Consider the following 27903-nt stretch of genomic DNA (forward strand, 5'->3'; position numbering starts at 1 on the left):
GCTGGTATCAGTGCTGCTGTCAGTGCTCTATATCACGGTGCTGGTGTCAGTGCTCTATATCACGGTGCTGGTGTCAGTGCACTCTATAGCTCGGTGCTGGTGTCAGTACACTCTATATCACGGTGCTGGTGTCAGTGCACTCTATATCACGGTGCTGGTGTCAGTGCACTCTATGTCACGGTGCTGGTGTCAGTGCTTTATATCACTGTGCTGGTGTCAGTGCTCTCTATCACGGTGCTGGTGTCAGTGCTCTCTATCACGGTGCTGGTGTTAGTGCACTCTATATCACGGTGCTGGTGTTAGTGCACTCTATATCACGGTGCTGGTGTCAGTGTTCTATATCACGGTGCTGGTGTCAGTGCTCTATATCACGGTGCTGGTGTCAGTGCACTCTATATCACGGTGCTGGTGTTAGTGCACTCTATATCACGGTGCTGGTGTTAGTGCACTCTATATCACGGTGCTGGTGTTAGTGCACTCTATATCACTGTGCTGGTGTTAGTGCACTCTATATCACGGTGCTGGTGTTAGTGCACTCTATATCACGGTGCTGGTGTTAGTGCACTCTATATCACGGTGCTGGTGTTAGTGCACTCTATATCACGGTGCTGGTGTCAGTGTTCTATATCATGGTGCTGATGTCAGTGCTCTATATCACGGTGCTGGTGTCAGTGCTTTATATCACGGTGCTGGCGTCAGTGCTCTCGATCACGGTGCTGGTGTGGTGTCAGTGCTCTCTATCACGGTGCTGGTGTCAGTGCTCTCTATCACAGTGCTGGCGTCAGTGCTCTCTATCACAGTGCTGGCGTCAGTGCTCTCTATCACAGTGCTGGCGTCAGTGCTCTCTATCACAGTGCTGGTGTCAGTGCTCTATATCGCGGTGCTGGTGTCACTGCTCTATATTGCGGTGCTGGTGTCACTGCTCTATATCGCGGTGCTGGTGTCAGTGCTCTATATGACGGTGCTGGTGTCAGTGCTCTATATGACGGTGCTGGTGTCAGTGCTCTATATGACGGTGCTGGTGTCAGTGCTCTATATGACGGTGCTGGTGTCAGTGCTCTATATCATGGTGCTGGTGTCAGTACTCTATATCACAGTGCTGGTGTCAGTACACTCTATCACGGTGCTGGCGATCATCTCCTGCACCCTTGTCATAGCCTACCCTGACCTTTCCTCTCCTCCATTGCCTTAATGCGCTCCCGAGTCCTGAATTGTAAAAATTTCACATATAAAAAATGAATGCTTGTAGTTGTCGATCCCAGATTCACTTCATACATGTGTTATGTCAGTGGACACGTGGTGGGACTATGTGTGCTCAGCTAGTAATTATTTTTGTGGCTGGAAATATGACCTGTAGGTTTTTAAAGTTCGCCTGCCATGTAGGAAGTTCATCCATCTCTACAGGTCTACATAGTATTTATCCTGCCACTGACACCCCAGAAGGTGAAAACTGTCTGGATGAATCAGAAATAACTGAAAGGTCGCCTCAAAATCAGTTTTTGCCATAAGCAACCCACATCCATATCGCCGTACCCAACATATCGATGCATCAAAAGAGGTATAGGATTCCGAGCATGCATCAGGGTCAATGGCATCGCTGACCTATCGTTTAATTAATCTAAAATTTTCCGGGCTCCATCTTGGGGACCACCCCCGAATGGCGAAACCACTAGGTCGGCCAAAGGGGGTGATGGAAAGGGGCCACCCATGCTGCTCAACTCCACTTCCTTGGCTATCTTCTCAGAAACCACCAAAGGGTGTTGTAAGGCCAACCAAAGATTCCTAGCAACAGGTGGAATGTGTTGCAGCGAGCAAAGAATATGAAACCCCTCTGAAAAACCCAACTCCAACAACCGGGCAACCGCCCGAACTGGGTACCCATTTAGAAAGGGACGCATCCTTCCCACTCTCACCAGAGTCATTCCTCTTTCCCGAGAATCCCTGGGACGCCCCTTACCTTGTTTAAAACACTGGGCAGCATGTGACCACCACCGCAGCCAGAGCATTTGTGTTTGAAACGGCAACCGTTTCCAAACCTACACACCCCTTTGTTAAATTGCCAACATGCCCATTTTTGTTTCGGGGTTGGCTGTCCCAAGGCATCTGCACTTCTGACCCTGCCCCGAAATAATGCAGTAGGAGGCCGCGCTGAATACACAAGCTTCATCCGCAAGCTGATGTCCTTATGGTCCCAGCGTAAGGATTGCTGCACAGCTTTCCGCTGACAAAATTGTTCGTCATAACGGAGCCATGCCTGTCCCCCATAAACCAGCTGCACTTCCCTGATGGCATCTAGGTAGCAAAAGAGCGCCGAGCAGCACTCGGGCTGTTTCTCACCAATCACGCTTGTTAAAATGGTGAATGCCTGGAGCCAATTGACAAATTAGTGAGCAGTAAGTCGATACCTATGCTTCTCTTCCTCCTCCTTCTTAGACTCGTCTGGCTTCACCCTATCCAAGTTGAATTTCAAAAGTGGCAGTAAGGAAAAAATCTCCATGTACTCACCTTTCCATATTTTTTCCCGCACTTCCGACTTGAGATGTGCGCCCAGAGGGCCTTCAAAGCATACATACACCTCATATGTCGACTGCCTTACTGGGTTCCTTACCCGGATCAGGTTTGCCTGGAATGGACAGCACTGACTGAATCTCCATCCTGCCCCCCCAGCTGCAGATGAACCCCCACTCGTCCCTGGCACTGGAGCCGCCGTGGGCAGGGAGGCCGTCCCCGACTGACCGGGAACCCATCCTAACACAGGGGAAGAGGCGAAGGGACTACCTTCAAAATGCTGAACCAGCGAGCACAAACCCAACAAGAGATGCCGTAACTCGGACCAGGATCCTGATGCACCAGCCCCAGGGGCCACTGCCTGAGGCAGGGGTGTAATCAGCAATACCAGTGGGGGAGGGGTGCCGCAACCTGCCCCCCGACACTTCCCGCCCTGAAACCCAACAGACTACCCAAAGCAACCTGCAAAGAAGATAAAGGGTTAGTATGTGACTCATCAGGCTGCACAGGAGGAGGTCCCACAGCTGCGCATCCGGCATTTACCACTGTTGCCCGAACGGGCCTTTCATCCTCTGAACTGGAAAACTCCCCTCGAACTGGGAGAATGTCGCATCCAATTGACTCAGCACTGACGGGACCCCCACCGACAAAGCCGTGGCTCCGGGTCCTGAAGTGCTGGTCCCAGCCCCCATGACACGCCTCGCTCCAGTGCCTCCGGCACCCTCCATATTCTGGCCGGATCTCCTAGCAGGGACAGTTAACACATTGGATGGGGGGGCACCCACCCAGCTACGCCCCCAAGCGAAGGGAACGACCATACATGTGGCTGAAAGGGGATCCACCTGCCTCTCGCACTGACTGGCGGGCACCCGCAGAGCGACCTCTCCCACACCGGGCCAACTCCCTGATAGGGGCCCCACCAGGGGAGGGGGCCTGCGACAGGCCAGCGGGACCGGGGGAGAAGCGGAACCCGATCGCTGCCAGACAAGCTCCACCTACGTCAGGGATTCCTCCCGGTGCTGGCAATGGCTCCTGGAGTGGATGGCAGAGCCGGTAAACCCGGAGGCTCCACCAACTGTGGGCTCCCAAAATGGCGCTAAGCTCATGGGGAGGAGGGGGGGTGAAATGCACTCCGGAGGCCGAGACCTCCAAGTGTGCCGTGTCCCTGTTGTACCTGCCACCGGGTTATTCTCCTCATCGATGGCAGCGATCTGCCTCTGTAGCCAAGCAGAACCTTGGGAGGTCACTGCAGCCCGTAGTTGAATCAGGAAATCTTCCATGTCGGCCATACTGGAGAGAAGAGAGGAGACATGCAGCTGCTCCTTCTTCCGGTGGCAAGGGGCTGAGCCTGTGTCCCACTCCGGGCTTCTCTAATCTTATTGTCTCTTGTAATCTGGGAGTATTGCTTTATTATGTGATAAAAGGAATAGGAACTGGAACCAACTTGTACAGGGTATATATATATATATATATATATATATATATATATATATATATATATATATATATATATATATATATATATATATATATATAACTACTGTATATAGGGACATCTATGGGCCTGAGATACAGTATCTTACAAAAGTGAGTACATCCCTCAGATTTTTGCAAATATTTTATTATATCTTTTCATGTTGCTAAATGTAAAGTAGTGAGTGTACAGCTTGTATAACAGTGTAAGTTTTCTGTCCCCTCAAAATAACTCAACACAATGGCTGGCAACAAAAGTGAGTACACTCCTAAGTGAAAATGTCTCATACACATACATGTTCATCTATACAGTATGCTTGGTTGACAATTCATCTACTGTAAGCATATCTACTGAACTATGCCAGGTTTAGTTAAAAAAATTATATTTACCTGTACACATATAATATATACTGCACCTTTATTATTTTCAAGGCAAGCTTAATTAGTTTATCTTAAAGGGTTTGATTGGTTCAATGAAGCAAAAAAGCTGTCTAAAAGATGCAAGACTAATTATTTTGCCAATAGCTTACCCTCTACAAGTACCAAGCTGTGATCAGGTACTGACAAATATAACTCTATATTAACACATAGGGAAAAAAGATTCCTTGCAAAGGCCCAGGGCATCGACAAGTGACAACACTTTTCCGCAATACAACTGTTCTCTGGAAAATTAATGATCAGTGCAAAATTCTTTGAAGGGGAAGTTTAATCTGGCTGCCAGAAGGGATTGTGCAGTATGTATTAAAAGGAAGAAAAACATAAGGAATATTAATCATTCCTAATATTAATAAAATGTTAAGGAGTAATTGAACAAGTAAAACTGAACCAATTAAAGGCTAAATATTTTCAGAGAGTATTTATTTTGATAATTTTATTATTCTGACGTAAAAGTAATATTTTTGCCTTTTCTGCTCAAGTTGGCATTGTTTTTGTAGAGGACTATATTATTATTGAATCTAATCCCCTGCAGGTCTGTAACTATTATCACAGCCCTGCTAGTTTCACAGTTGGACCTGGTGCACCATTATTAAACCACTGCCTCCATTTTGTTGTGGCACACTCTGCTATTGTCTTTCTTCCCTTGCCCTGCTCCTAGCTATTCTCAGTCCTTCAAACTTTGGAAAGTTTCTGATATAGTAAGAAGTAATTTCTTAAATAAGGAAACAGAAAATGGTAAAAGGATGACAGGAATTCTGACCCAAGCACAGTGTATACTACTACTACTTAGTAATGGGTTCCAAAGATGTAATGAAAGACATAAAAGATACTTACTTCCCATTTATTGAGTAACTAATTGGACATATACTGAATCTCCAGAGAAGGGTCATTGATACATCACAGGACCTGTTCCACATTTTTCCATTATCATTAAAATGTTAATGGTAGGAAACAAAAGAACTGTATAGGAAATATCCATTTGCTGTTGTTGTTGTCCACAATGACGAGGAGCAAAATATTACAGAATGTAACAGTGTTCAAGAAAAGAAAATGACGATTTAATGATAGCAAAATACAAAATGGCATGGCCAGCCTATATTGTGCTATAATTATATTCAGGAAAATTTTGCAGGAACAGACAGCCCTCTACACTTCTCATTTTTCTCAGCAATTGCCATTTGTCATTGTGCTTTGTAACCCCATTTTACAAGACTGCACATTATCCTGCCCTGATATAAACACTTTCAGAAATAAATAATAATAATTTACTGCATGTCAGGGATTTGAATGGCCATGCCAGGTGATGGGCATGTGTAGAATAGCAGTAAATCAAGATTTGAAAATTATGTTTTAGACTCTTGGAAAAAAGTCACAACTGAAAAACAATATAAATAGGCTATATATATATATATATATATATATATATATATATACACACACACACATATACACACACATATACACACACACACACACGCGTATACGCTGTGAATATACACTTGTGTACAATTTTTTTAAACTTAGAGTAGAATGTCTTCACCAATAAGCATTTATAAAAACATAATTTAACAGTGGTTAAAGGGTACAGTCTTTCATAAGTGAAGATGTGAACCATCTGTCATATAGAAATACACATCAGTGATGGACAATGACAGTAGATTGCATTACTGAGAATATTAAAGGTCACAGTTATACAAAAAATTAACTATATAAAATGTAACAGTCACATAGAGGTAATTTTACCACATCTGCATATCCGTTTTAATAGAAATGTGTACTTGCTTGTATATACAGTATGTCATATAGATATAAGAAACCATTATCTATATTCAGGGCTGTCTTAAGATAAACCAGTTCTGCTATTTACATATTTAAGTCTGCTTTCCCTTAGTTCAACAATGTACTTGGTAAAGCAACCCTTCAAGTACTGTCTGTGCTCTGGTACAAGTGTATTGTCACTACTACCTGTAGTTCAACTCCCAGACACTAACTTACACTTACTATGCAACTATGTAACACTTACCTCAGGAGATGGCTGGGAATGCGACGATCACACACAACCCCCCGGAAACAGATGTGGATGTGGCAATCAAACCCCCTGCCACCTGCGGGAGATGGATGGGACAGCGGCGATCAGGGCATTGCCTTTGGAGTCAGGGGGAATGAAGAGCCGAGCCGGGCCGTTGATTCTTCTCCCGGGTGAACAGGAAGCGTGTTCTGAGACCCAATTGGCCAGGGTGTCCTAGGACTCCCTGGCCAATTGGGTCACATGAACTGCTTCCTGATCGGCCAGGAAGAAAATCAGGAAGACAATAACAAACAATAATTGTCACACAAGTGGGTGGGCTGGGGGTGCAGTGCTCTGCACCCCCAGCCCACACTTTTTTAAGCCAATTAGAGCCTCAGGCTCTAATCATGTCCACATGTAGATTATGGGATCAGGCGCATGGATAGGGGGACAGCGCCTGTGCGCCTTGCATGAGCAACTACCACTGCACTTACATATAAAAATAGCTATGTCAAGCCAGGGATCATGAGGGAACCGCATCAACAGCATGGATACACAAATTCATCAAAACCTCAGGATATGGGCTATCATGCAGCAGCAGCAGATGGCTATGAACCAGTGCCTGCGGTATAGCGCCAGCACTGGCAGGTAGACCGGCAGCATCTACCGCTGCAAGCAGATACAAGGTTCTGGCGCCCTGCCCTCATTGTCAAGGTTTTGTTAAGTCAACAGAAACACATAGCAGCCTGTTCAAACACACCCAACATCACACCACATTTTTGACAGCTAGCCACCTTGCTTGCAGCTGTAGACACCGCTGATGTGCCCGCCTTGGTTCCCACTGACACTGGTTGAGATACCTCTGCTGTATGATCGACCATAACTTGAGTTTTTTTATGGATTCATATATCCATGCTGTTGATGGTGTTCCCTCACGATTCCTGGCAGGACACAGCTCTTTTTATTTGTAAGTGTGCTTTATCACAATAAATGGCATCATTGTGATTCTACTAACTTCAGAACCCTGCTACACCACGGTATGCTTAAAACAATTTGCAGTAGCTCCTAAAAAGATGATTACTAGTTGGACTGAGTTGGCAGTTAGGTTTGGATGGAATTTTGGATGTTCTGTGTTTTGGTGAAAGGCCCAACTAAATGAGTGTTTGGCTAAATTACTAAAAGCGTCAGCTTCCTGCTAAGGGAAGCCACCTAGATAAGAAAATTAGAAATTTTCTCAAATTTATCATTCGGAAAAAAAAATAAAAAATTAAGATTTCATTCGTATTTTCCTTTTCTAACATTACTTTGTTTTGAAATCCTAATAAACAAGCTCCCTAATTATTCAGAACAACTGAAAGAGGTAGCTATGTTTCTGTAGCTTGTCTGTTGCTGTAGCTCTTCTAATGACCCTTTGCAGTCTTACATTCATTACATGAATGACTTACTGTACAGTGGAAGACCTCATATTTATGAATGAATAATGGCTCTGTTTTTTAAGATATAGCATAATGTAATAAACATGTAAGCAAGATATGCAGCAGTAATCAGCTAGGAAGGAACAGTTATTTACATGCTAATTTCATTGTCACTAACTCATACTGACTAAATTTGACATTTCGGCCTTGCAAACAGTTGTAGCTTCAGATTGGAAATTAAAGAACCGCAACAACCTTTATTTAGAGCCTGAAATTCTAATGTGTAAAACATCTGTTTCAAATATTAATATCTGTCAAACTGGAAACACTTGAGGCTCTATATAGCTTCGACCCATCTGTCTATAGAGTAAACACACCATGGTAATCCCTAGTCTTTATCAATTTGTGGTTACTACCCATACAGTATCTAAAAAAAGTGAGTACACCCCTCACATTTTTGTAAATATTTTATTATATCTTTTCATGTGATAACACTGAAGAAAGAAACTTTGCTATGTAGTGAGTGTACAGCTTGTAGAACAGTGTAAGTTTGCTGTCCCCTCAAAATAATGTAACACACAGCCATTAATGTCTAAACCGCTGGCAACAAAGGTTAGTACACCCCTAAGTAAAAATTTTCAAATTGGGCCCAAAGTGTCAATATTTTGTGTGGCCACCATTATTTTCCAGCACTGCCTTTACTCTCTTGGGCATGGAGTTCACCAGAGCTTCACATGTTGCCACTGGAGTCCTCTTCCACTCCTCCATGATGACATGATGATGGTGGATGTTGGAGACCTTGCGCTCCTTTACCTTCCATTTGAGGATGTCCCACAGATGCTCAATATGGTTTAGGTCTGGTGACATGCTTGGCCAGTGCATCACCTTTACCCTCAGCTACTTTAGCAGAGCAGTGGTCATCGTGGAGGTGTGTTTGGGATCATTATCGTTTACAAAAATGTGAGGGGTGTACTCACTTTTGTGAGATACTGTATATGCATACAGTCAGTAACATAACAATAACCATAGCAGATTACAAGGCTGCTATGGGACCTAGGAGGAAAGGATGGCCCCATTAGAGGGCTATTGAGGCAAAGTAAACAGAAAATGTGTGAAAATTTTGAATCAAGAAGAGTTGACGTCAGATGCACAGAAGGAAACTTCTGAATCATTATCACTAGTCACATATTCCCTTGTAGGCTGTGCAGTAGAGTACAATTAATTAGTTGTCTTAGTAGTTGAGATGTATTGCTCCAGAGCTTCAGGTCCCTGTCCACACTGAATTTAACCATATATGCTAATTGCCGTTTGTCTTGAGCTGTGAAAATCCCAGACAGCTGTTTGTAGTTCTGCAAAAAACACCATAGTTTCACCACTTGAAGACCAAATGAAAACTTCTTACTGTTTAGACCAGTTTTTCAATTTTGTTAGCACTGTCATACTTTAACTGATAATTAATTTAACTGATAATTACTCATGCAACACTGTGCCCAAATTAATTTTATAAATTTCATTTTACACAGATAGCGCTTTCTGTTGGTGGTATCGATTCACCACTGGGCATTTTTTTTTTATTGCTATACTGTATAAAGGAAAAATAACTTAAAGAGGGATTCCACCTGAAAAAAAATATCAAAAGCCAGCAGCTATAAATACTACAGCTGCTGACTTTTAATAAATGGACACTCACCTGTCCCGGGTTCCAGCAATGCCGGCAGCCGAAGCCGATCGATCGCTCGGCTCTCAGCTGCTGCCGCCACCATTCTAGGTGAGGGAATCAGGAAGTGAAGCGAATCGGCTTCACTTCCCGGTTCCCTACTGCGCATGCGCGAGTCGCGCAGCGCAATAAGAATTGTCCGCGCTGTCTCTGGGACCCGTGTGTGTCCCAGCAGACAGCGTGGCAGGACAGGAAGAGGCATAGACTCCCACGGGAGTCTATGCCCGGAAGTGGGTGTAAATACCTGTCTTTGACAGGTATCTCCACCCCCCTCCCCACTGAAAGGTGCCAATTGTGACACCGGAGAGGGGGAGGGTTCCGATCAGCCTTTAACCTTAATTTCTGCTATAAAACTTTGCAAACAAATAATCTTTCCTCATAATATTAGACCAAAATGTATTCGGCTACATGTCTTTGGTAAAAATAAAAATAAATAAATAAAAAAGCAAATGCATATTTATTTCATTGATGTGAACATTATAGTCTACAAACTATGGTATATATATTTGAATGTTATCAATTCTGATGTTCTGACTGCTTATTTAATTTCTTCAGGCCCTAAAATGATAGAACAGACACCACCACAATGATCCAATGGATCATGGAAAGCAGACACTCCAAACTATTTAGTAAGAAACTAGGTGGGTATTTTGAAGTTTTGGTAAAAAAAATTGAAAAATTAAGTAAATAAAATGAGATTTTCTTTCACAAAATTGTAATTTTAAAGTGGAACTTCACCCAAAAGTGGAAGTTAGACTTTAGGTCTTCTCCCCCCCCCCCCCTTCCGTTAACCTTATTTGGCATATGATTTATTTATTTTATTTTTTTGGGGGGGGGGGGGGCACAATCAGTATACCTGGTCTCCCACAGTGCACAGAACGTGGGAATGTAATTATTTTAGTAAATATAAACTGCTTTTCTCATCAGCAGTATATAGCAGCCTTTGACTTATATCAGTGTCTGGTTAAAGCTTGTAGGAGTTTTCATTCTACTCTGACTGTCCTATGAGGCTGTAAGGCCCTTGAGCCTCTGTCTGGACAGTGCTGATCACAATCACCCTCCCAAAAAAAAAAAAAACTCTTTAACTATACATACCAAGCTGAGCATGTGCAGCGTGCCACCAAAGGTTTTGTCTTATCAGCAGGTGGATTGGAGACAGTGGAATAAGGGGAGGGTCAGAGAAGGCAGGATCAAACAGCCTTTTCTAAACAATGCACATGATTAACCTCCACAGGGAGTATAACAAGCATGCTTTACTGCATATACAGACTGATTTTACTGTTGTGGATTTAGTAACACTAAGTAGGAGCTATTGAAGGTCTCAGATGTGTATACTTGTTGGCAGATGGGAGGGTGGCAATGCTGATTTCTTCGATTACCCACATGCACCAGTTAGAATTTTTTTTTTAGTATACACCTGATTTATTGCTTTAGGTATTTCATTTTATCATTACTCTTTGTTCTGGTTTGTAAAACAAACCAAGTATGCACTGAGATCAGCTTGGAGATATGTTCCTTCCTCTGTCCACATAACCTTCTGGAATTACACTAAAATACATAACTTTAAGACTGATTACAATTACAGAGCATTAGAAGTCTGTGTGAACTCAGATACAAGCCCAGGCTTTTAGGCTGCATTTTCACCTGAGCGTTCCAAAGTCATGTGCTTTTACAGTGATTGTGCTGCGATTTTGTCCAGGTCACCAATATAAAAGACAGAAAAATGCCTGTAATCTGCCCCAAAGAAGCTCATGTACTTTTTTTGAGTTTAGTGAGTTTTTCAGGGGTTTTTTCGGGCGTTTTAGGAGCTGCAATTGTGTCTTTTTTGTAGCAATTCTTTCACGAAGGCCTAATTGGCAAATCGCTATCTCACCTGGTTGCTTTTGCTTTTTCACTCCAGTCTGCTGCTGCAAATAGCTGACTGCATTTTTTCATATTTACATTATTCTTTGGCTGTTTACTAGTCCTACCCTCACAGATGGAAGTTAATACTGAAAACAAGTGGATATAGCAGTGTAAATAAATCAAAGTTACATTTTATTATTTTCCCTCTACCTTTCTGTATAATTTATACATTTCTCTCTAAACCATCTGCGCATGTAAAAATGTATAATTGCGATAGTCAGATTCAGCCTTGATGCTGGACGATGGAGTTAACAACCTAAATTAATGTCATCTTGAGCCATTTTATAGCTGATAAATAGCCTGGACATCCGTCTCTGGGAAAATGCCATAAAATATCTAGTATCTCCTTTCCAACACAAGAACTGATTTTATACATTGATTCACACAGAGAGCTGTAAAATATAAAAAGATTTTTCCTGAAGTAATATTTCTGATGAATGAACTGCATTTTTATTCGGTTTTCGTATGAAGCATTATTATAGGTTTGGGCAAGGGTAACCTCTCTGCCATTGTAGATTTTACCTGATATTGCTTAGGGAACTGACCTCCAGTATACTCAGATTACCTGCCACAACTCAATAAATAGGAATTTTTACAGTGGGAAAAAAAGAGTAAAGAAATATAAGTGCTATTTGGGCAGATGAACCGTAGTAGTTGGAAGAGACCATGAATGGCTAGGCTTGATTGTGCTTGAAATGATAATGACTGCATTTCTGGAAATTCCAAAAAGCTTACCGCCTGGAAATGAAAAACTCTACCAGGGAGGGTCACACTTACCCTTCTTCCACTATTCCGTCACCTAAATGCAATTGTAATGAAAGGAGTGGGCCAAGGACTATTGGGCTGGGGAGGAAAGAGCTAAGTGATGCACTGTGAGCTCACAGTGTAATCAGAGTAAGAAAATGTAAACAGGAGAGGAGTTTGAACAACTGTGCATGACCGAAAGTATGGCTGGAGTTTTGTTTAAAATATGTAAGTCCAGCCAAAACCTTTTTTTGGTACTGTATTGGATAGTATATAGAAACACTAGAACCTTTCTATGGTCTTTACTGCCATTCTGCAGTCCAGATCGATTTCCCCTTATTGGAATAGTAACAGTGGTTAACAGACAGCATGTGGAAGAAAATCTTAGCCAATTTAATCATAAATTGCAGATTAAACAAAAACACCATCCAGCACTTAATCCCAGGATTTCCCCAAACAATAGGACTGTGCCAGGCAATGGTTTCAACAATGCACCCCTCTTCTGACATCACAGTCCTTCCAAACACTGCAAAAATGTACACGTTTCGGGGGACAGACTCCCTTCTTGAAGCTAAAGCCCACCAAACAATGAAACACATTTGAGAGTTTCCATACTGAGGACACACTCTCACATAAATTACAGATTATTCACTTTGTGTATTAGCCTTTATAGTGTGCCCGCAAGCAATGGATATTTACATGTTAGTTCATAAAACCATAGCATAAGACCTAATCTACAACATAAGATCATTTTAGTAGTAGTAATGAAAAAAGGAATTCATACATTAAAACCTCCATATGCAGAATTCTATCTGCAAACCTCCAAAAAAAATCCCTATAAAACATGATCCAATCTACTCCAGTAGGGAAAAAATACATTCCTTCCTGATACCCCATAAGGCAATCACATATTCCTTGGATAAACTAGCCCTGGTGTTTTGATATATAAACGTGAATACCCAGTTATATATAGGAATGCTTCCAGTTTTTTTTTTTTTAACCAATCTACTGAGCTGGCCAAAACTAGTTTTTGAGGGCATCTGTTCCACATTGTCACAGCTTTTGCTTGGAAGAAGCCTTTACATATTTGGAGATTACTTCTTCCAGACCTAAAGAGTGCCATTTGCGCTTTGTAATGACCTGAAAGTGAATAAGACTACATCAAGTTCACCATATGGACCACTTACAGTGGTGTGAAAAAGTGTTTCAAATATGCAGTTCAGTTTTGGATACCAGTTCTCAAAAAAGATATCAAAGAACTGGAGAAAGTGCAAAAAAGGGCAACCAAACTGATAAGAGACATAGAGGATCTCAGTTATGAGGAAAGTTTAGCTGAACTGAATTTATTTTCTCTTGAGAAGAGGCGATTAAGGGAGGAAATGATCACATGGATAAATACATACAGTGGTGTGAAAAAGTGTTTGCCCCCTTCCTCATTTCCTGTTCCTTTGCATGTTTGTCACACTTAAGTGTTTCGGAACATCAAACCAATTTAAACAATAGTCAAGGACAACACAAGTAAACACAAAATGCAATTTGTAAATGAAGGTGTTTATTATTAAAGGTGAAAAAAAATCCAAACCATCATGGCCCTGTGTGAAAAAGTGATTGCCCCCCTTGTTAAAACATACTATAACTGTGGTTGTCCACACCTGAGTTCAATTTCTCTAGCCACACCCAGGCCTGATTATTGCCACACCTGTTCACAATCAAGGCATCACTTAAATAGGAGCTGCTTGGCACAGTAAGGTCCACCAGAAGATCCTTAAAAGCTACACATCATGCCGAGACCCAAAGAAATTCAGGAACAATTGAGAAAGAAAGTAATTGAGATCTATCAGTCTGGAAAGGGTTATAAAGCCATTTCCAAAGCTTTGGGAATCCAGCGAACCACAGTGAGCCATTATCCACAAATGGCGAAGACATGGAACAGTGGTGAACCTTCCTAGGAGTGGCCGGCCGCCCAAAATTACCCCAAGAGCGCAGCGACGACTCATCCAAGAGGTCACAAAAGACCCCACAACAACGTCCAAGGAACTGCAGGCCTCACTTGCCTCAGTTAAGGTCAGCATTCATGCCTCCACCATCAGGAAAAAACTGGGCAAAAATGGCCTGCATGGCAGAGTTCCAAGGAGAAAACCACTGCTGAGCAAAAAGAACATCAAAGCTCGTCTCAATTTCTCCACAACACATCTTGATGATCCCCAAGACTTTTGGAACAACATTCTGTGGACCGATGAGACAAAAGTGGAACTCTTTGGAAGGTGTGTGTCCAAGTATATCTGGCGTAGAAGGAACACTGCATTTCATAAAAAGAACATTATACCAACAGTAAAATATGGTGGTGGTAGTGTGATGGTCTGGGGCTTTTTTGCTGCTTCAGGACCTGGAAGACTTGCCGTGATAAAAGGAACTATGAATTCTGCTGTCTACCAAGAGATCCTGAAGGAGAATGTCCGACCATCTGTTCGTGTACTCAAGCTGAAACGAACTTGGGTTCTGCAGCAGGACAATGATCCTAAACACACCAGCAAGTCCACCACCGAATGGCTGAAGAAAAACAAAATGAAGACTTTGGAGTGGCCTAGCCAAAGTCCTGACCTGAATCCTATTGAGATGTTGTGGTATGACCTTAAAAAGGCCGTTCATGCTCGAAAACCCTCTAATGTAACTGAATTAGGACAATTCTGCAAAGATGAGTGGGCCAAAATTCCTCCAGGATTCTGTAAAAGCCTCATTGCACGTTATCGCAAACGCTTGGTTGCAGTTGTTGCTGCTAAGGGTGGCCCAACCAGTTATTAGGTTTAGGGGGCAATCACTTTTTCACACAGGGCCATGATGGTTTGGATTTTTTTTCACCTTTAATAATAAACACCTTCATTTACAAATTGCATTTTGTGTTTACTTGTGTTGTCCTTGACTATTGTTTAAATTGGTTTGATATTCCGAAACACTTAAGTGTGACAAACATGCAAAGGAACAGGAAATGAGGAAGGGGGCAAACACTTTTTCACACCACTGTATGTATTTATCCATGTGATCATTTCCTCCCTTAATCGCCTCTTCTCAAGAGAAAATAAATTCAGTTCAGCTAAACTTTCCTCATAACTGAGATCCTCTATGTCTCTTATCAGTTTGGTTGCCCTTTTTTGCACTTTCTCCAGTTCTTTGATATCTTTTTTGAGAACTGGTATCCAAAACTGAACTGCATATTTTAAATTAGATCTTACAAATGATTTGTATGTTGGCAAATCTTGTGTCTCTCTCTCTGGAGTCTACACTTAATAGTAATTTTAATCCCAAATGTTATATAATTGCTTAATGGCGCGTACACACGTAGCAGACTTCTTCTAGCTCTTTTACAAGCGGTGGCCCGGTCTTCTGTCACCGCTGCCGCTGCCACCGTCTTCTGTTCTACTGTTATTCTCTTCTGGAGATGTTGCCTCGTCACTGTCTCCGGTCACAATGGCAGGGACGTGGCGCGCGGCGATTTATATAAGGACATCACCGGATGATGTCCCTGCCCATTATGATGTTACAGTCTCAGCATCCTCTGGGACTGTGACATCATAATGGGCGGGGACATCATCCGGGATTTCCCTATATAAGTCGCCGCGTGCCACGCCCCTGCCCTTGTGACCGGAGACAGTGACGAGGCAAAATCTCCAGAAGAGAAGAACAGAAGAGGGTGGCAGCGGCGACAGAAGACCGGGCCACCGCCTGTAAAAGAGCTAGAAGAAGGCGCGGTGGCCCGGCAAGAAGAACCGAAGAGGGGGAGAAGACCCCCAAAGAGGGGGACAAGACCCCTGAAGTCGGAAGAAGAGGGCGGTGGTGAAGAAGAAAGCCGGGCTCCTCTGCTAGTAAAAGAGCTAGCAGAAGATAGTGGAGGAGTCCAGCGAGAAGACCCCCGAAGACGGAAGGAGACCCCCAGAGCTGTGCAATAAACTATTTTAAGCCTTGTGTGTTGTGTTTTTTTTTTTTACTTTTTTTTTACAGGTGAATGGGTAGGGGTACCTTGTACCCCATACTCATTCACATAGGGTGGGGGGACGGGATCTGGGGGCCCCCTTATTAAGTAAGGATACCTTAATATCCTTAAGCTCACGGATACCGATAAGCCCCCTGCCCGCAGACCCCGACAACCAAGGGCCAGGGTTGACGGGAAGAGGCCCTTGTCCTCATCAACATGGGGACAATGTGCTTTGGGGTACCCCCCATGTTGAGGGCACGCAGCCTGGTACGGCTCAGGAGGGGGGGGGGGGCGCTCGCTTGTCCCCACCCCCTTTCCTGGCCGGCCGAGTAGCGTGCTCAGATAACGGGTCTGATATGGACCTAGGGGGGACACCCATGCCGATTCCTTCAACTCCATACCCGGCTACCTGGAGACGCGCTCAAAATGACCTGACTTTTCTCCGGGGGGGAAAAGTCCGTTCATTTCAAAAGTACGGCGGACTGGCACACACACGGCCGGATTGTCTGCCGAAATGCGAGTCCGGCGGACAGATTGGAGTGCAAAAATGCTTTTAGTCCGCTGGACTTTTGGGTAAAAAAAGTCCGCCGGAGCCCACACACGAGGGGATTGTTTGATCGTGTGTACGAGGCATTAATAAGCTAAAAAGTATACACTGAACCTTGGGGTACATCACCAGTAAGCTTAGACCATTCTGATTATGAATCATTAATCACTACTCTCTGAATACTTTTTTTGTTTATTTTTATTTTTTTAGACAGTTTTCTATTCGATTACAAACTGAATTTATAGGACTTTACCTTACACATTAGCCATGTCTGTGTCAAATGCTTTTGCAAAGTCCAAGTATACTATATTCACAATCACCACTTTGTCTATGTTTTTACTTAGACAAAGGAAGATGGCAGATTAGTTTGACAACTTTGGCCTTTTGTGGATTTATGCTACCGATTGCTTTAAATATTGTTTTCCAGCAAAAATTCTTCTTCAGTGCTTTAGATATGTTAAAACACCAGACCTTAACATTTGGGACCTCTCCAGTGTGGTCTTGTGTTTTGCCTTAGGGCACATCAGTATTGCAAACAATATCTAAATCACAAAGTAGGTGTCTACAGGGTTTGTAACAGGTAGATCAATACAAAACAATCTAGGTAAGTCTAGTTTTAACACAGAGCTGAAGTCTGCAATTGGATAGTCAGCAAAACAAAGATTTGTAGGGAAGAAATGTTTTACTCACAATAACTTTGAGAATAGTGGTCCCGACGGTGACATTCTCATAAAGAGTTATGTTGTAAAGAGGCTGACTGAAGATCGGGCGATTGTCATTCTCATTGATCAGGTTAATCTTCACTTTTGAAAATCCCACATGGTCTGAAACACTTTCGTTTGCAAACAGCTAAAAGTCAAAATAGAGATCACAACATTAAAAAAATAAAAGTTGTAATGTAAGTAGAACATTTTAATCTTATTTATGCTATTGCAAGCCCTTCTATTTAAGTATTGTGGCAAGTGTTATATCAGGAAACCCCTGCAACACACATAATCTGGTTACAACCATTTATCAGGAGCCCCCTGCAACACACATAATTTGGTCACAACCATTTAGCGTAATTAGACAAACCAAAAATGGCTCTTGGTTATTTGCTGTGGCTTACTACACATCACTCTCTGCACTTAATTAAGGGTTAACTACTGCTGTTATTCTTTACCAGGTATTGAGGTAATCACAGACTATGGATGTTAGAATGTAAGAATTAGCAGTGCAATTTTGCTTGTTTAAAGGGTAACATAATTGCTATAATTGGTTACTTAACGGAACTCAAGAAATGTTTAAAAATCCCCCCCACCCACTGCAAGGGTTAATTGCTTGTTATTGTCTAGGGGATTGTAGAAGAAGCTGTTTTACTTACCTGATTCTTTGTTCCCACCAGCTTCAGTACTCTACTACCCCACTTGAAGCTCCAGGTTGTGGGAAGAGCCCCAGCGTCATTACATACAATACAGGGACATTGACCCTGTATTGTACATTTAGGAGGCTGAAGGTGGTTGCAGCTTAAAGAGCAACTTCCAGATGTGGTCACAGCTCTAGAGGGAGTATGTAAAAGAAAGAAAGTGGCCGCACACTGAAATGAGAAATTTTGCTTGACAGAAATCTTTATTGTCGCATGCCAGACAGATAACACAGGACCAAGGTAAACTTTTCACATGGATATACCGTGCTTGTTCACAACTGGCATATCTGTGTGAAACGTTAACCTTGGTCCTGTGTTATCTGTCTGGCATGCGACAATAAAGATTTCTGTCAAGCAAACTTCTCATTTCAGTGTGTGGCCACTTTCTTTCATCTACACACTTCAGCAATGGTGGTGAGCCGGGACGAGCACCTGGAGATATATTGCACCTCCTTGGCCTGAGCGGTGTATGCTTTGTGTTGTAGACTAGAGGGAGTCTTCTGGAATGAATAAGTTAAGTATTTACACACTAATCCTCTGCCCCTAGATTAAACAAGCATTTAATCATTGCAGTGCAGGGGTACCCCACTGCAAGGGTGATTTTTAATATTTTCCAAGAGGTGGACATTAAAGCTTAACTTCAGGTGGATATAAAATGCAGCTATATATCATTAACACATCATTTAATGTATTTTATTTTTAATTCTTTACTTATAGTGAAAGCATGAACATATCATCCAAAATAAAAAAAGACATCCAATTGGCAACATTGATCCAATAACATAAAGGATTGCTAAGTACAAATAATATTAAACATAATAAAGCAGAACTAAACTAATTAATTTAACAATTCCAAAGACATTTTTTATTTCTGGCATCCTGGGAATGCTAAATGTTTCATTTGCTTTTGCTGTCAACCAAACTGTCAAACCATCAAATGGCTGGTGTCATAACCAATCACATATGCAGCCCCAAGGCAGTTGCAGATCAAACAGAGGCTATGGTGACAGCTTCCTTGGCTGAAAAGGATAGGAGGGTTTAAGGAAAAATACAAAAGAAAGAGTTAGTCCCAGAAGAGTTTGCCCAGAACAGGACTATACAGTATGTAATAGACCCACAGAGGAATAATGATGAGGTAAGAGTTTGTGGAAGACATATGTCACTACCAGAGGGGTGCTAGGTACCCTGCCAAAATTGTTAAGGTTTAATAAGAAAGAACAGAAGGAAAAAGGTGTGAGGGCTTTTTTTGGCGGGGGGGGGGGGGGGGTAACAGAGTCTGCTTTCTGGTCTTTGGTGACTCCACATAAGTGGGGCTACATTCATGTAGCTCTTGTATGCATCAGAGAAAGTGAATTGGGTCCAGTAACACTGTTTTTAAACGACCCACTTGTCTCCTCCAAGATGCTGAGTTTTGCATAACATTGTGAACAGATTTTATCCATTGACTTGCTGTGCTGTGGACGGTTAAGTGGATTTCCAATGGATCAGACATGCCCTAGCTGCATTGATCAGGTGTCACATCAAAGAGTGGCAATACTTTCATTTGGAAAGCGAAAGCAGAGATGCAATTGGCAAGCAGCTGGATCCCCGTCCAGTGCTAAGCCTATACGGTCCTAAATTAATGCACAAACACTCAGCCAAATGGGCCAGATCCATAGACATGACCAAAAGATGTAGAATAACATACCTATAGATGTCCTACACTGCCAAGAGTTTGTATTTACTTTTGAAAACATCTGATAGAGTCTTACTGGGACTCTATACCAGGTGGTGAGTAGTTTGTAACCAGATTCCTGCATTCTGGAAGATATAGAGGATTTGTGGGTAAGGATGAACTCATTTTGTTCAAGTGTCAGTTGTTGAGCTAAATCTTTCTCCCAAACAGCGAGAAAAGAAGGGATATGGCTGTCTGGGGGGACATATAGAGTAGAAAAGGCATTTGGAAGACCATGTTGGCATGTGTAGATATTTACATAGCTAAGTTCAAAGTGTGTGGGGACAGGAGAGAGTAGCCTGCTGCAACTAGGGAGAAAGCAAATTACATTTAAGTTTGTAGGCCTGACAGAAAGAGAGAGGGAGGTCCAACATAGACCGAATAGCCAAAACAGATTTCCAGCTGCCATTATGCCAAAAATCTTGAAACCTGAATTTGTTCACTAACAAAAATGGGTAGAACCTGGGATCATGAAGCCCAGGTGAAAAGTCTTGGTTCTCTATAACTGGAAACATAGGAGGTTCAAGTACCAGTTTAACCTCATTGAGACTGGCCTTAAAGATACATCTCCTCCTTTACATGCCTTTAATTTATTTAGCTTTTTGCCTGGAATTCAGCTTCAATTTCCCATCTGCCATATATCATTGTAAATGATGCCTTGTTTTCCTGATTCTATATAAGGCATTGACAATGACAAATAATGTTCATGTTGTCAATGCATTTCTCTAATACTATCAATAAAAAAAGTGCGTGGCATATAATTTGAAACCACATTTATAATTTTTTAAGAAAACCATTGAGCACCAGAGGAACCTATTGCAACTATTCAGAATTCAATTGTACTGTGAAGTACAGCCAAAGATTCATTCTGCTGACTACTGCTGGTTAGTACATCCTACGTTATGCTCTCCTGTGTACTTGGGAATCGTTGATCTCTAAATTATTGCAAGGACAGGATAGCACCTTTTGTTCCAAGTTTTTTTTAAATTAACAATGGCATTAAAAAAATAAAAATATAATACACAAATTGGCCAACATGGTGGCAGAATAGATTTTTGTCTCTTTAAAGCAAGTTACATATGCAACATACAATTGGCATTACTTCTAGCAGTCCAATAATTTTTTCATTGAGGGCCATAGCACCTCCACTTCTCATTCTTCCTGATTTGTAAAGCCTACTAATCAACCTAATTCACCATCCTTGAAGCTTGTATTAACGGGAACAATTAAAAAATCTTTAAAAGAATTATTGGAGGTCAATGTAAGGCTGCTTTGTTCATTTAAGCTTCAACAGACACAAGGGGTGCAATATTTTCTGTTTTCAGACTTAAAGCACCATGCTAAAATTTGTGCTGGATGTCAGAATAAAACTGGCATAGCCCCTAATTTGAGGTTTACCATGTATCAGGAACCATGAATCAAACGGAGACAGAAAATGTAGTAAAAATCACACCTTTTTATATAATGGCAAAAATTGTATAAATAGTAAACATAGTAAAAACTTAGCCAGGGTTCGTTAATCAAAGCGGGTAGTCAGTACAAGCCAGTAAATCAGGAAAGCCAGAGATCAGCATAGTCGGAGATAGCAAACAGGATCAGGAACCAGAAGGGAAGTCAACCCAGGCAACTCTTTAACAGGAATACAGCAGAGAATCTTTAGATATGTTGACCAAGGTGAAGGCATGGGAGAATTGAACCAGGCAGTTTAAATAGCCAGAAGGGGCTGGCTGACGAGCAGGAAATGATCACCAAGTGAGGCACTGGGGAATGATGAGTGCTGGCAGCTCCTGAGCACTGAGAAGGGAGGGCTGAGCCCAGCCCTGACAGCACCCCCTCCTCAACAACTCCACCCCCTAGGAGGGCCACCGTCTATTGGAAGCACAGAGGAGGATATGAGCATGTACATCTGAGGATGATACCCAAGAGCACTCCTCCAGGCCATACCCTTTCCAATGAACCAGGTACTGTAAGCGCCCATGGAACCTACAGGAGTCAATGATTGATTGAATCTCATACTCCTCATGGTTCTCAACCTAAACCAAGTGAGAATGCTGTACTGAGGTGCTGAAATGGTTGCACACCAAGGGTTTTAATAAGGAGACATGAAATACATTTGAAATATGCACGTTAGAAGGAAGGTCTAATGCATAAGCAACTGGGCTGATCTTACGGAGAATACAGAAAGGCCCAATAAACCGTGGTGCCAGTTTCAGTGAGGAAAACATGGAGTCGGAGGTTGCAAGATGACCGCAAGACGCTCTCCCCAACCTGGTAGAAAGGCGCAGGTAGGCGTCTGTGGTTAGCATGTAGTCTGTAGCTATCACTGGTGCATTGCAAGGACCCTTGGACCTGTACCCAAGTGGAACGAAGACCACAGAGATGCTCCTCTAATGCAGGAATACTTTGAGGAGCAAATGAGTAAGGCAACATGGATGGTTGAAAACCATAATTTGCCAAAAATTTAGACAATTGGGAAGTGGTATTGACGACACTTTTGTGAGCAAATTCCTCCCAAGGTCTGACCAGTTGTTATGGTGGTCAGAAATATAGCAGTGCAGAAACTGCTACAAGGCTTGGTTGGCTCGTTCTGCGGCCCCATTGGACTGCGGGTGATACGCAGAGAAGAAGGAATGCTGAATTCCCAACTGTGCACAAAAGTCTCACCAATATCTAGAGACAAACTGGATACCCCTGTCTGAGATGATAACCTTGGGTAGCCCATGTAATCAAAAGATCTCCTGAGCAAAAATGGACACCGGTTCTTTGGATGTGGGCAACTTCTTAAGTAGAATACAATGTGACATTTTCGAGACCGATTGACCACCATAAGAATAACTGTGTTGCCCTGGGATTTAGGTAACTCCAAAATAAAATCCATAGACAGGTGGGTCAAAGGCCATTGAGTATGGGTTGTAGGAGACCCGCTGTCAGGTGTCGTGGTGTCTTACACTGAGCACACATGAAACATGGCACACATGGAACATGAAGACGGCTACTTCTGCACAGAGACTAGGCTGCCAGAATTGTTGGAAAATGGTCCAAATTAGTTTATTCTTCCCTGCTGCCTTGGGAGAATGGCAAGTCTGGAGCAAAGCAATGCAGGGACTCTTAGGGATAAAGCAGTAGTCACAAGGTTTCTCGGGAGGAGAGTGGATCTGTGCGGCAAGAATTCTATCACCCAAGGGTGAAATGAGACTGGTACGAACAGTGGCCAGAATATGATCGGAAGGTATTACAGGAACAGGAACCGACTCCATCTTGGAAGAGGAAAACTATTGCGACATTGCATCAGCTCTTACACTGTTGGTACCAGGTAAGAACGAGATTAACTGAAGCTTGACAGAAAAAGAGCCCATCACGCTCTTCTGGGAGATAAACGTTTTGCCTCAAACAAGAATGTGAAATTCTTGTGGTCCATCAAAATGAAAACCGACACAGTGGTACCTTCGAGGAGATGCATCCATTGTTTAAGAGCTAAAACAGCTCTGTCCCCAATCTTGTAACTGCATTCTACAGGAGACAATGTCTTGGAAAAGAAACCAAGAATGCATAGCACTCTCAGAGGTAGGAAGTTGAGACAGAATGGCACCAACTCCAGTCTCAGATGCATCAACTTCAAGAATGAAGGGTAACGTGGGATCGGGATGTGCCAACACAGGAGCTGAAACAAAGACAGCTTTGAGAGACTCAAAGGCTTTAATGGAATCCAGAGATCAATTCTGTGAGTTACCATCCTCTCTGGTCATATCAGTCTGGGGTTTGACCAGAGAAGAGAGGTTACGAATAAACTTCCGATAATAATTGGCAAAGCCAAGAAAGCGTTGTAGTGGACGTAGACCCATTGGGTCGAGGCCACTGTAGAACTGTAGATAGTTTCTCTGAGTCCATTGAAAAAGCAGCAGTAGAAATTACACAGAACTGTACCCTGCTCACGATGGAACTCACTTTTCCAACTTGCATTACAGGTTATCATCTCTCAGCCTATGTAGCACACAGAAGACATCTGTGTGGTGGCTCTCTAGGGAATTAAAATATATGAGAATGTCATCGAGAAAAAACACCACATATTGCTGCAACATATCGCGGAGGACATCATTGATGAATTCCTGAAAAACTGACGAGATTGTATGCCCCTCTCAGATCGAGCTTCGTGAGGCAATCACATAATTCCGTAATCAGAATCGGATATGTGTTCTTAATTGTGATACGATTGAGACGCCTATAATTTATACAAGGTCTCAGTTCCCCACTCTTATTTTTCACAAAGAAGCAGCCAGCACCAGCAGGAGATGAGGATTTTTGCAGATGAACCCTCAAGAAGGTGCATTGGCAACATAATCCTCCATGGCTTTATCCTCTGAGACTGACAAAGGGTAAACTTGGCCAGCAGGAGGCATGGCACCAGACTGAGGGTCAATTGTGCAACCATATGACCGGTGTGACCTTTGTCAAAGACATTGCCAAATAGGCGGTACTCCTCTGAAAGGGAGATGTGTGAAGAGGTGCACAAGACCTTGGTCACTTTCCGAAAACATGTCTTACTGCATTGTTGTGACCAGGAAAGAACCTCAGCCTAAAGCCAATCAAAAGAGGGGTAGTGCCTCTTTAACCAAAGATAACCAATAACCACCTGGTAATGTTGTGAAGAAATATCTTGAAATTGGATTATCTCACGGTGAAGAGCCCCTACAGCCATGGTCAACAGAGAAGGCTCATGAGTCACATGGGCAGGCTGTAGAGGTCTCCCATCTATAGCATCAATAGCAAGTGGAGTGACACAAAGCTGCAGTGGAATTGAGTGCTTAGACACAAGGGCACTATCTATGAACAGGCCTGCAGCCCCGGAGTTGATTAGAGCCTGTGTCTCAATGGGCAATTCAGACCAAGAAAGGGTAACTGGAACAAAATGCTTATCCTTCATGATAACTGGGGACATAACAACACTACCTAAGGTCATAGGGTGGGACAGGACTTATACAACTGACCTGCCTGGCCACAATATAAAGCACAATCTCTCCCTCCTCCTAAAGGCCCTCTCCTCCACAGAGAGACATGTGAGGTCCAACTGTATGGGTTCTACTTTACTGGCATACTCTGTACCAGGAGGCATGGAAGGGGAGGCAGTCAAGGGTGGGACTGCAAAGCTCGGAGCCAAACATACAGGAGACTCTCTTGGAGTCTGGAGTCAATCAGAATGGCAAATGTGATCAACTTCTTCAGATCTGTAGGTATGTCTCGGGCTGCTATCTCATCTTTGCTGTTATTTGAGAGATCATGAGAAAAAGCAGCCACGAGGGCCTCATTGTTCCAAGCAACCTCTGCTGCCAGAGTATGAAATTCAATGGCGTAATCAGCAACAGTTCTCATACTCTGATGGACATGAGGCTCTTGGCAGTAGAAGTGGAGTGAGCGAGAACGTCAAATACCCTTTTAAAGGAAGCCACAAATTCTGGGTAACCCAGGACAATGGGTTTTTGCATCTGAGGCACTGTGAAACGATGAGTGCTGGCAATTAACCGACAGCTGAGCACTAAGAAGGGAGGGCTGAGCCCAGCCCTGACACAATGATGACAAATTACATGCAGGAATTGCAAAGAAATTGCAGGCTTAAGTATGTCTCAGTACCCCAGATAGCAAGTAATTGAGCTGCAAGTTTGAAAATTACTTGCTAAGCTATTTCTAGATTTGTCAGGCTTCACAAGTTTGCTGTACAATTGCAGCAAGTCTGCATTGCATGGCTCCAGGTTAAATTTCTTTGCAAACATTCTGCAAGCCTGCTGCAGGTTCTAGTTCAGTTATGTTGTGCAATAGTCATCCCATCACATGGGTCACTGTGGCTGAATTTTCATGCTGTAGACTTGCAGAGCTCTTGCTGTAGACTCACCACTACAACTTTTCACTTGCTAGAGACTTGCCTTACAAATTTTCTACAAATTAGAAAAGTGTTAACTAGAACTTGTGCTTCAAGTGCTCTGCAAGTATACAATGTTAGAGTGAAGCAAGTTAACAGACTTACAATTCAACACCTCAATTGCCACAAATGTGTTACACGTTATCCTTGCTATCTGGGATTAATGAGAAATACATTGCAGAATTCTATGTTCAGTTGCATCCTTCTGCTACAGAGAATAAGAAGCATGTTTATACTTCTATAAGACAGAACGATGAACAGGCCTGTTTTACTATAAAGACATTTTTGTCCCAGACCCACCAGGACAATGGGCTTTAGTCATAAAGCTGTATTTATCTCACAAAGCCAGGAGGCTGCATGTTTTAAAGAGGAGAGACCAATTATCATTATGAGGAAACTGCAGCTCTTTAAAGTTTTGGATAGAGGGGACAGGTATTGGGACACCTGCCAGGTTTCACTGCTTTCAGTCTGCATCAAGGGCCAATCATCATAGGTAGTTGCTTCATGGGAGATTGCATGCAAGTGGCAGCAATTAGCTGCAGGAGCTGTCAGCCTCCCTTTGGTTTCAATGGGGCTGCCACCCACAGCTAATCACCGGGGACTCCTGCTGGGTCTCTAACATATAATCGGTAATGGCCCATTTGCAAGTGTGAATGGAGTCTAAAAATGTATGTCTAGTCTCAGCAAGCTGCTCTTTTCCATCCTCCTGTGCACTGGCTCTGTGCTTACTTTGCAGATTAAAAGGCTGCCAAGTCACTGCTGGGAAGAGGGAGCAGGGTGAGTTGAGCTGAAATGAAAATTGAAATCCTTTTTTTGCTGTGCATTTTGAAGGTTAAAATTTATCTAAAGCCCAAACTTTTTTTATTTTTACTTTTAGGTTTGGATAGATTAAGGAAGCGTTAAAACTTAAGAAACCTTCATTATTTGTTTAATATGTGTACACATTTGCAGCGTATACAGTACCTAAAAAACATATTTCTTACCTTTTAGGCCTCATGTACACGGACGTTTTTACAGCCGCTTTTTTGAGCGTTTTTTGCAGCTTAAAAAGGCCTGTCCATGTTAGTCTATGGCTTCATGCCCACCTAGGCGTTTTTGAGCTGCTAATGGCATAGGCGTTTTTAAGCTGTAAAAAAAACCCAGGACCAGTGCGTTCCGTGGCGCGGAGCTAGAGCTGTAAAAACGCGAATCACGGAAAAACGCGCAAAAACGCGCATAAACGCGCAACATATTTTCTTTGTTTTCTGAGTGCTATAGCCAAGAGATGTGCTTCTTTAAAAACGCTACTTAATGCTAACGCTAAAAAACGCGCAAAAACGCTAATGCAAAACGCGGTAAAAATCGCGTTTTTAACGCCGATTTTTCCAGGCGTCGGAGCTAGCTTTGCAGCCAGTTTTTTAAAACGTCTGTGTGCATGAGCACTTAATTGTTTCTTTGGAGCAGGATTATGCACAAAGCCCTATGGGCAGAATAGCGTGCTGAACAATATACTACAGGGACATTTTTTATGTGTAATACTAATAGCATACAATGTACCATGTAGGTCTACATGTATTTAACCCTTTGGCAGGACAGACAGTGTATACATCTAGCTTACAACTGTTAATGAAGATTTTCCAGTTGAATACAGACAGGGTTAATTATGTTAAACATACCTCCCCGCCACTTCCTTAACACTGCATAGAAGTGGAAAGCCGACTAAGATTTTTATAGATGTTTAACCAAATAAAAAAAAGGTAAATAGCATTTTTTAAAATAAGTTATGTAATGTGAATGGGGACATATAACAAATATAAAGTAGATGTTATCCGAATTTTTCGCAAAGGAGGAAATACACCTTAATCATGATGATATGCAGGGGCAGCCCATTAATTAAGGGGGCACGGGAGCTACCCCCTCTGTCCGCGACACCCCCTATATGAGTAATATATAGATTCATGCATACTGCCACCACCGCCTCCCCCTATTCATGAGTCCGGTCCCTTTGAGGATGCCAGGCAAATGAATTACAGTGGCGGGGTGTTTTTTTGAAGCACCTGATTAGAATCATAGGCTCTAATAGGATTCAAAATAGGGTGGACTTGTGGCACAGAGCATTGAGCCCACCCAGGTGTGTTGGAAAAGCAAATGAACATTCGCTTTTTTAAA

The 27903-nt window shown here is 42.7% G+C and overlaps 1 protein-coding gene across 2 annotated transcripts in view; it reads right to left on the reverse strand.

The window, feature by feature from the left end:
* Positions 1 to 27903, reverse strand: part of CDH23 (cadherin related 23) — a 1769196-nt gene that overhangs the window by 843690 nt on the left and 897603 nt on the right. For both annotated transcript variants that reach the window (XM_077454574.1, XM_077454575.1), the window contains exon 13: positions 17416 to 17574. In XM_077454574.1, the coding sequence (XP_077310700.1) occupies positions 17416 to 17574 (159 nt within the window). The remainder of the gene's footprint in view (positions 1 to 17415; positions 17575 to 27903) is intronic.

Source organism: Lithobates pipiens, unplaced genomic scaffold, assembly GCF_037356315.1.
Source record: "Lithobates pipiens isolate NorthernLeopardFrog02 unplaced genomic scaffold, aLitPip1_a1.2 Scaffold_25, whole genome shotgun sequence".
Lineage (NCBI taxonomy): Eukaryota > Metazoa > Chordata > Amphibia > Anura > Ranidae > Lithobates > Lithobates pipiens.